Source organism: Anser cygnoides, chromosome 3 (assembly GCF_040182565.1).
Source record: "Anser cygnoides isolate HZ-2024a breed goose chromosome 3, Taihu_goose_T2T_genome, whole genome shotgun sequence".
NCBI lineage: Eukaryota > Metazoa > Chordata > Aves > Anseriformes > Anatidae > Anser > Anser cygnoides.
In genome coordinates, this window is record NC_089875.1 from 68786914 (window position 1) to 68797602 (window position 10689).

Genomic DNA, 10689 nt, shown 5'->3' on the forward strand with positions numbered 1-10689 from the left:
CTTTCATCTCCCCATCAGGGGTTTGATAAAGCTTCAGGTATTTCTGCCTGAAGGTCATTGCTCCAATACCTACTTCCAGAGTGAGCACCATGTAAGAGTAGTGTGGTCCTGAGAAGGCACAGTAATCCATCGTGCTTACCGTCATTTGCCTTTTGACAAATTATTTAGGGCTAAAGACAATTTTCTGGATTTGTTTTTGAATAATGAGTTGTGTTTTAAATAAAATTATCATAGGCTCTCTTCAAGATTTTCTTCACTCCTTTATTTTACTGCATCCTACCAGAGATGTACAGTGTAAGAAAAATGAAGAGGCTAAAAATATTTTGACCTCGTTAAACAGGTCAATTAGAAATAAAGAGAAATGACTATTTTTAAACAAAGAGCAGTGATAAGAGAACTAATATTCAAATAAAGTATTATATAGCTGTCTCCGTAAAGAATTTACAGCTCCTGTATAGGCATAGCTGTGACCTTTCTAATGCAAACACCTGTCGAAAATAAAGAAAAGCAGCAAAGTTTGTTAAACAGTACACCTTTCTATGCTTCCAGCACCAAGTATATGTGGTTTTGCCCTTCTGTACACACTCTCCCACTGATCTTTTTCCTCTTTCAAAATTAGCTGGTCATATAGAACATTTCTGTGGGCAGAAAAAAAATGGGATGTTTAAATGATCTGTGTGCTCTTTGTTATTCTAAAATAGGAATCGGTCATTGATTCACATCTTTTAGCTGAATACAGAGTTTCAAAACTAGTTAAAGGAAAACACATTCTTATTCTTACATCTAAAACACTGCATTAAATCGAGCCAGATACTAGCTTTCTGTCTACGTCTGTGTAGCAAAGATTTTTCAGAAAGGTATCAAAGAAAAATAAGACCTACCACAGAAAAGAAATCCAGTTACAGCCCAGTATCAGAGGTTTCCCAATTAAAATTTAAATGATTGCAAAGAAAACTCAGTCACACAGAAAATGGCTTCCCTTTTTCGAAACTCCTGACAGAAGGAAAAGACTGATCTTAATCATAGCATCCAATTCAATCACAATAATTTTTAAGCACTGAGATATGGCGAAGGAAGGTGTATGTGACAGGATCTCTGAAGGCTATATAGACAAGCCTGTGACAGAGGGGATACCCTATCAAAAACAGGAAAAAGAAAATAAGTTAATCCATTTATCTTTACATCCACACATCCCTATATCTTTCCTTCTGAAAACTGGTTTGTGTTCACCTCTTTTATTAATTTATCATTTTGATTCCCTTCCTAAATGTAAAACTAGATTGTCTGTGCTTATATTTTTAAAGAGATTTCTATCTAGAGCTCTATCTCATTTTCAACTATCTGAAAAAAAAAAAATAGTAACAAGTCTGTCATACTACAGTGTTATTGTCAAACAAAGAAAAACCTGACAGGACTACTTTTGTTAAACTCAGTGTATGTTTTTTATTTTCTTCCTCACCTCTCTTTAGGCACTGGAAAAACACTGCAGAGTAGATGGTGGCTATTCTGGCATTAGAGATGTTTACAATAATCATGAAAGCCATGATGATGTGCAGCAAAGTTTCTTCCTTTCAGAGACACTCAAGTAAGTAAAGAAAGTTGATTTTCATTAATATGAAGTAGTACTATGTATCATCTTTACAGATAAGTATTTATCATTAGTACCCTTGACATTCACATAACAAAAATCTGACTGAAATAGTACAGCTTTTCTTAGGTGACAGGAAGCCAAAGTGCCTTTTTTTTCTTCTATATCAACAATATCAACTAAATTCTTTGACTTTTGGAAATTATCTTTACTTCTGTTAAAGTTACTTGATAGTCTTTGGTGAGATATTACATCTCCTAGCTTTGATAGGATCTAATTATATATGCCAACACTAGGGAAACAAATTGTATAGGCAGAAGACTTCTCAGGCTTGTATTGCATGCTTTTCATTTTAAAACTACAGACCAAGAAAAAAAGTGAAGTTGCATGGTAAGCTCACACAGCCTGTTAAGAGGAAAAAACAAAAGCCTTCATTCTCTATCACCATCTCCTAAGGTTTTAATTAAATAAAGGAAGTGCTGTCCTGGTCTCTTCACTTTTTTTCCTATATAAGAGTAAGTTGCAAAGACGAGAACTAAGCAGTCACGTCATTTCAACAGAAAGTTGAAATTATGAAATACATTTATGTATATAGTAGCATTTCTTTTAGAGAGTGTACTGCCTCCGCTATACCTTTTAAATAGGCTGAACAGAATTAAACCAACGGCAGCCTTCAGGGAAGGATGGTGATTGAGAATAAACTTTCATTTGCTAAGCAGACTTTCATCCCTAAGCTGTCTTCAGTAATCATGCTATAATAGCCAATACAATGTACTGTGACACTGAATAAAACGATGAAATTTTTAATTCTTTACTGTTGGGTTTAATAGACCCTATCCTAGTAAATGGCTATCCAAGCTACCAGTCCTAGTGTTAAGACCTAGTTTTATTCTTTAAAAATACCGAGAGACAGATGTTGCTCTCAGAAGTCAACCAGGATTGGACTAAAGAATTTTCATTCCTACACCTTGATATATGTGGATATTCAGGAGGAAAAAGATATTGTTGTATATGATCAAAACAATATGTAATAAAATTACCAAAGATTAAGTGGAAGTGAAATGAACTGATATTTAACCTTGGTAACCTAAACTTCTTTGTCTCCTATCAGGATAGAGTTGTTGTTCCACTGGTCTCCAGTTGGTATTACCCTGGAGTCCAACCTGAATTGAGTAGCCCCGTGGCTTTGTGCTAACCATTATTATGCTAGGACTTAATGTTTTTGGTTTTGGTCAGCTGGTCCCATTGATAGATTCATCTATAGAAATCAGGTACTTGTTTGATTGAAAATGATTGTAGTTTCATTTTCCTGATGTAGTCACATTTCCTGCTTTTTTTTCTTGCCAGGTACTTATATTTGCTGTTTTCTGACGACGATATTCTCCCATTCGAACACTGGGTCTTCAACACAGAGGCTCATCCCCTCCCTATTCTTCATAAAGAGGATGGAAGTAAAGAAGAAAAACAGAAGTAGATCAAGATAAAGTTTTACTTTGTTTCATTCCTTAATGTTTTTTTCCAGGACTTGGGCACGTGATTTGATTTAAAGTTCTTGAGTTAGATTTTTAAATCAAGTGTTTTGCAGTCTGTTTTCTTTAACAGTAAATATTTATGAATGGATCTAAACTCTTAAAACTTCAGTCCTCTTACCCAGCTGAACCACTTCTTAGAAGAGAAATACAACATCTCTCCAGATTTTGTTAGGCTGCTATGTCATCTTGGCCAAAAAGAGCAGAGGGTCTGCATGTTACTTGTTTCCTGTTATGCTTTTAATTTGACTGCAAAATTCTTTTCTCCTCTATGAGGAGATGTCTGCTTTAAGCTGTAATATTTTGCCATGTTGCAAAAAGCCATATTGAATTAAGTATGAAGAGCTTTTTTTTTTCTCTCTTATTTTGTTCTATGTTAATTTGTTTTGTGTGTCATCCAAGACAAATCTTGTGACTGTGACAGCCTCTTCTTATGCGGGTCTATCATTAGCTGGTAAAGTAAAGATGTATTTCATTGTCAATGAAGTCTACATAGGAATATTTTCATCTCATGCAGACACAACTCTGAAACTGCAATATATGTTGAAGTTAGTCTAAACTAGTTTTTATGGGTTTAGCACATTAGTTATCAGACCTTAGTTTTTCAGGTTCTGATTTAGAATATTGTGAAAGAATAAATTGTTCCTTCCCTTTTCTAAGTGGAATTATTCTCATGTCTTTAGTCAGGCTAATTTGGAGCAAAATAAGATAATTTCTTATTAAGAAAGGGAGTCTTACCACCTTTATATATTTCGTCCAGTAGCTTTCATTGGGTTGGATGGTAAAAAGACAAAATAAAACTACTCCGTGAATTTCTCCTTGAAGCTGAGCTGAGAATTATACCAGAGGCAATTTGTTTGGTCATCTTTGACTTTCTCAAACACTCAGATTGGTTCAGACCTGACACCAGCCTTGGTAGTTTATTGTCACAAAGCAATTTAATGTACCTGCGTGAATAAAATGAGACATTCAGATGCCTTGAAGAAAACTTGTCTCCTTCAGTGAGGAAATTATCCAGCATAGAACTAAAACTTTCTGAAAGCACCTAATTTCTCTTCTCTAAGTGGCAGAAATGCAGTGTATGGAAAAATATTCCTTAGATTAGAAACCTAGTTTACTAAGAAAAGTAACAGCTTTGCCAAAAATGTTTTACTTTGTGGTATCACCAAAGGGAAAAAAAAAATCAGGCACAATTAATTCCTTTTTCTACTTAAGTGTAGCTTGGAGTGGTTTACATCATTTTTAAGTCCACAAGTGTTCTCATTCAGTGACAGGATGACTTTTGTATGTTTTGGGTAGGGTACAACTCCTGGCTTCCCATTCTGAGAAAGCACGTTACCGACTGCAACAAAACAAATACGGTTCTGAACAGTCGTCATCTTTAAATGTAGTAAGCTATCTCACATGTCCAGCATAGCTGATCGGAGCTGAGGAAGCACATTTGCTGAGGCATTACAGAGTACATTTCACTACCTTTTTCTGTACTGATAGAGGTCTGCAGTGTCGGCTTTACTTATGTGGAAGCCAAGAGCAAAGATAACTGATGACATTTTTATATATATAGCACTGGAGGCTGACCCATAAACTTTACCCTCTGGAGCATGTAAAGACAGCGCTGCCTATCTGGTTCCACCACAGACAGAAGACAGCGTCTGCCACATGAGCTGCCAAAAACCTTTCTGTAGGGGGCAAGGCAAGAGCATCTCCAGTGATGCTGATCCTTCCATCAAAGGACTGGCAGAGCTCTGCAGTCATACATGAAAGTTAATAGAAGGACCCTGCTAAGCCTGTGCATCCCAGAGCAGGGAGAATGAACACAAATAACATCTGCCTAATATAAAGCCTGCTTTATATGGAATCAGCAACTTGGCTTGAGACTTTTTGCTTTAGTGCACTTTTTTGTTTTTGTTTTTAAGTATGGATTCTCTCATGTCACAGTAACAGCTTCAGAACAAGTGAGGATGAATCCTTGGCTCTCCTATGCTGAAAAGCAGAATTCCCACTTATTTTGATAATCCAGAATTTGTATCTTTGAAGTTCTATAGTATTTCATTGTATTTCTTCAGAAACTATATTTATAATGGACTTTTTTTTTCCTCCAGTTACCACAGGAAAATTATAGCTATCAAGTAAAACAGAATCCCCTTCCCTCTTTAACAAGTAATAGTAATTATTTTTGTCTTAGTTATCTTTATTAGGTCACCTGCTGCTGCCTACCACATGGTTATGCATGTGCTGCTATAGGCCTCATATCAGTTAAATAACTGCAATAGCTCAGACAAAAGTCTTTGAGAAATGTGTTTTGTAAGCCTCTTTTTACATGTTTTTCTTAACCACGGTATGCTTCCCCCAGATGTGTCTAGTGATCTTGTGTTTATTTAACAAGCTTAACAGAAACAATGGAGAACCAAATAGCTCTTCTCCTTGTTTCAAAAAGCAGGCATACAAACCTCTTGTATGCACTGGGTCCTATGTACTTAAATATATACATCATGACTGTTCACTTGTAATACAGACATTCAGTATGAATTTTATTTTTTAGCTTGGGAGTTAGGATGATTTGAAGGAGCACAAATTTGATGTGACTGGTATTGGTATTCAGGTTGTATGTACAAACTGCACTATACTGTACTTATTGTAAACAAATGTAAGTAGACGAGAAGATTGTACAATGTGTAGATCTGCCAAATGTAAGAAAAAAACTTTTCATAAATGGAGAATATATTGATTTTTTTTTAAATAACCCCAAAACACCAAAGCTAGAGCAATCATTTTGAAACAGCCAGTACTTACCAGCGGTTGTTAGATTACTAAGATAACATTCATTGTATTTCCCATTCACTTAACCAGCTGTGTGGAGTGGCTACCGATGGTCACTTCATGTTCCCAGTCATTCATAAGAGCAAAAGAAATTGCTTTATGGGGGGGGTATTATCTTTGCCTAAACACACTTGCCTATACTTTTTCCATTTCTTTGTAGCAAAATAACGCATTTAAATCTGCATACGCTAAGTCATAAGAAATAAATCATTTTAAAAGGCACCCATGCTGTTTCATGAAAAAAAAAATTGTTTTGATAGTTTGTGAAATACGTATTGCATATGTGTTGGTTGTACACAGATTTTTGCAATGCACAATGGTTCACGGTTTCTATGGTGACTTCATCATACATATTCTCCATTTCTATGAGGCATTTAAATTGTTTTTGATTTGTACATACTCCATTTAGTCTTTTCATCTTTATATAAATCCTGAAATTATGGAATACATAATAGATCAAGATGCTTAATTTTTAAGAACTTATATTTGTAAAAATTTCTCTATTGTGAATAAAGTCTTTTAATATATCTGTTCAACTTGTTATAATTTTTCTTAAGTGCACTGCAGAAGTAACTACAGTACTCTGCTACCTAGCCTGCTTTGGCTGCTATACTCATGAATTTTTGTCAGGAGATTGGTTTGATGCACAATAGTACTCTGTATGTGTTAAGATACTTTTGTTAATACTCAATTAATGTTAGTCAGTGCACAGAATTGCTACCACAAAAAATCAATTCCTAAAAATTGTTGCTATTAGAAACTTATTCTCCCAAATGTATTTTAGTAGAAAGTAAGCTTTCTAAGGAAAGTCAGGAAGCTTGGAAGTCAGAGGTGACAGGCAGTAAGCAAATTGAAGATCAAGTCACTCAAATTCACGTTCTGCACAGCACAAGCTGGCTTCAGCTAAATGCTATTTAGGAACAAACAGCGGAGCTGAGATGACAAGGCTGTCGCAGGGCCCAGTGCTACATGATCAGGTAATGAAATACTATCGTTAGCCCATGCTCCAGAGGAGAGAGGAATAGTTGTCATAGGAACTGTAACTACATTTTGTGTCAGAAAGCTGTGTCGTTAAGATCTCTGATCTAAACCTTGGAATAACAGCCACGCCTCACAGATAAGCTTATTTGTTTTCTCCTGTCTAGTAGAAAGCATTACCCAAAGATGATAGTAAAATAAACTGCTGTGATTTCACAGAAGAGTCTCAGAAGCATCTATTTCTGTCAAAGGACTTACTCATTAGACCCGCTTAAGTAATTTTTGAGGGTAGCTATTAGATGTGGCGTTTCATTTTCCAGAATAGTTGCGGGTGCGCAGCTGTAGAGTGCAATCCTTGTGATGGTCAGAGTGCAGTCCCTGCCTGAAGCTGGCTTCAGGGCCACACAAAACGCTCAACAATTTAAACATGAGCAAACGCAAAGCTTAGTGCAGCATAAGAGATGTAAATACACGCCTGGGTTTGAATTTAGACCCTTATGCACAGATTTGGTCTCTTGCTTGAGCAGTAATTGGATGGTTAGAGTGGTTTCTTTTCTGCCAGGAGAAAGGAGCTAGGACTGGGCGGACAATTAGTCAAGATAAACGGGATTTGCACCACTGTGTTGCCCTATGGCCTTGCTCTAGTACGAGAGTAACCCAGCACCATAGGACACCATCTGCTACGGAAACAGCCCTTCAGTTGATCTGCCTTAATCTTGGGATTAGTCTGTCCTGGTTGATCTCAAATGCAGGAGGAAAAATCATGCATCAAAAAAACATGCTGCCAAACCCAGGAAACAGTCCCCCAGACAGTTCATGCCTGACTACTACCTACTACACAGGTTTTTTTTGTTCCCTCTTGGGTTCATGCAGTCAAACATGCACACCGCAGTGGCTGCCACAAGTGACGCAGCTGCAGAACAGATCCAGTTAGTGACCAACATGCTGCTAGCATTCAACCATACTTTAAAAGCCAGTGCTTTGCCCCTTGTTTCTCAGGTATCAGCTCCGCATTTTGTACCAGCTCTCACTTACGTTCTAATTAAAGTCGCTGTAATCAACCTTCCCTTTGGAAGCCCCTCTCTAAAATACTCACATGCTCGCCAAACTTTCTGTGCACACTCTGTGGCCTATTCATGAAAGGTTCCTTGCCTTTCACAGTTCCCGCACTGACATTTTACAGGATGTTCCCTTGTTACTGACCTTTTGTCCCCACACTTCAGTTGTGCATTGCCTTCACACCATCACTCCGCATAGCACAGAGCTACTATTAGCCTTTAGTACCTCAAGTTAAAAAAATAAATAAATAATCATACTGATGATTTATTTTAATATTTATTGTTTATTTTATATTTATCATATTCTAGCCGTTAAACTGCCTACCCAGGAGCTTCATACTACAGCACAGGTGTTTGCTGGTACTACAGAAGCGCCAAAATTTTATTATTTCAGCCATAGGGATAGTTAAAGGATTCTGGTGCTACAGACAGTGATCCTACAGTATATTAGCCAAACACATAATTAAATGGATGAACAATTGGCTGACAGGTTGGGCTCGAAGGATTATAGTAATGGGTTACACCAGTCTGGCGGTCAGTCAGTGGGATTTTGCAGGGCTCCATTTTAGAGCCAGTTCTCTTTAATGCTTTCTTGAATGATTTGGATGCAGAACTCACAGATATACTAAGTCTGCAGATACTACTAAATTGGGAGGAGCAGTCGACTCCCTTGAGGGTAGAAAGGACTTGCAAAGAGATCTCAAATTAGAGGGCTGGGAAACTGCCAACAAAATGAAGTTCAACATGAGCAAGTGCCAGATTCTGCACCTGGGACAGAGCAACCCTGGCTATACATACGGGGGGGGGGGGGGGGGGGGGGGGGGGGGCAAAAGGCTGGAGAGCAGCATGAAACTATTAGAGACATAAAACTATTAGATAGTGCCCAAAGGGCTATGAAGATGATGAAAGGTCTGGAGGGCAAGACATATGAGGAGTGCCTGAGATCTGAGGTCCCTTGGTTTGTTCAGCCCCGAGCAGAGCAGGCCGAGGGGAGGCCTCATGGCGGCCTGCAGCTCCCTCACGAGGGGAGCGGAGGGGCAGGCGCTGAGCTCTGCTCTCTGGGGACAGCGACAGGACCCGAGGGAATGGCATGGGGCTGGGACAGGGGAGGGTCAGGCTGGGGGTTAGGGAAAGGTTCTGCACCCAGAGGGTGGTCGGACACTGGGACAGGCTCCCCAGGGCAGTGATCATGGCCCCAGGCCTGTCAAGAAGCATTTGGACAATGCTCTCAGGCTAGGGTCTGATTTTTGTGTGTCCCTGTGCTGAGCCAGGAGTTGGACTTGATGATTCTTGTGGGTGCTTCCAACTCAGGATATTTTATGATTAGGGTATGTGATTTTAAAAAGTTCACCAGCACAAAGGAGCACGGAGGCAATAGCAGATGGGACACCAGGTATACCTCCTCCCCTCCTGGCTGATCCCAGGCCCACAGAAGGAACCATCAGCCCATCAAAGGCCCATCTCCACATGCTTAGAGGAGTACAGGGGCACAAAGGCAGTCAGGAATTCAAGGAAAGGACTAAGTAAAGGAGTCCCTCAGCCCCATTGTCTAGGTATGCTGCTCATCAGGGTGAGTCAGTGGTGCTCCCACTGACTGCTCTCAGGAGCACCTTTTGGACTGGGGACGGGTTGGGGCAGCAGCACTGCCAAGGGGCATTCACACAAAGAACATTTTGGACTTAGAGTGAGCACAAACAAAGCAAAGCTTGCACAAGAACAACCCTCCCAGGAGCACAGACAGCCTAGGCACTGCTTGTACAACTCAGGAACCTGGTCTAGTCACTTGGTTCCTGTGTAACCAATGCCAGGAGAAAAATGGAAAGCAAAGGAGGATAAGAACTAGCAGGCTGAGAGCACAGGAACTTCAATGAAAGATGCTAGAGAAAACCTGGGAGCCTCTAAAGAAAAGGAAATTTCTTATTTCCTCCTTTTCTCACGAAGCACCTTTACGCGCTAAGTGTCATCGCAAGAACACAGATAGACAGAAAACCAATTAAAATACACCATCATGGTCCAATGGGACAGATACAAGAAAAAGTGAGTTTATTATCTTATTGATCATCTCTCTTCTGACACCCACAGATGCAAACACAGGAGAGAAGATAAGGCAGGACCTACACGATGAGCAATTATCTGGGAGGCCTCTCCAGGGTCCCTGAGCCAGAAAGAAGTCAAGTAATGCAGAAGCGCGTCTTGCTGTTTCCGTAAGGGCCCTTGACTACTGAGGTAAAATTTCCACTGTGATACTAAGTTCTCGAGTGAAACCAGTTGGCGTTGCACCCTCATCTAAAGACATGAAAAACTACACTAAGTTACAGGAAATTGAGGGTACAGAGGAAAAACAATCCTGTTTTTCAACTTGGCATTCTTGTCTCACACTTCACTGACTGAATAACCAATGAAGTACTCCTCAGTTTTTCCTTAGATCAGCATTTTACTGGACAAATGTATTCAATTTATATTGTCCACATCTTACTTTAATTCAAAGACTGAACATTTCTCAATAAAAAAAAAAAGAGTACATGTAGGCTCTGTTATTGTTTTATAGCAAGGCATATTTACAGATCTAAGCAATCCTTGTAACTATCCACTTTCAAAGTAAGATTTGATAAAGTTTAACATAAATCTCATATAATTCTCATTTCCTTCTGTTCCAAGGCAAAAAGGAGGAGAAAGGAACAGCCTCACACTGGATGAACATTTTCTGACTGGGGAG

The 10689-nt window shown here is 39.0% G+C and overlaps 1 protein-coding gene across 1 annotated transcript in view; it reads left to right on the forward strand.

Annotated features, from left to right (window-relative positions):
- MAN1A1 (mannosidase alpha class 1A member 1) overlaps positions 1-6464 on the forward strand; it is a 141572-nt gene extending 135108 nt beyond the window's left edge. Inside the window, exons 11-12 of the mRNA XM_066994361.1 lie at positions 1470-1585; positions 2936-6464. Of these exons, the coding sequence (XP_066850462.1) occupies positions 1470-1585; positions 2936-3062 (243 nt within the window). The 3' untranslated portion in view covers positions 3063-6464. The remainder of the gene's footprint in view (positions 1-1469; positions 1586-2935) is intronic.
- The last annotated feature ends 4225 nt before the right edge of the window (positions 6465-10689 follow it).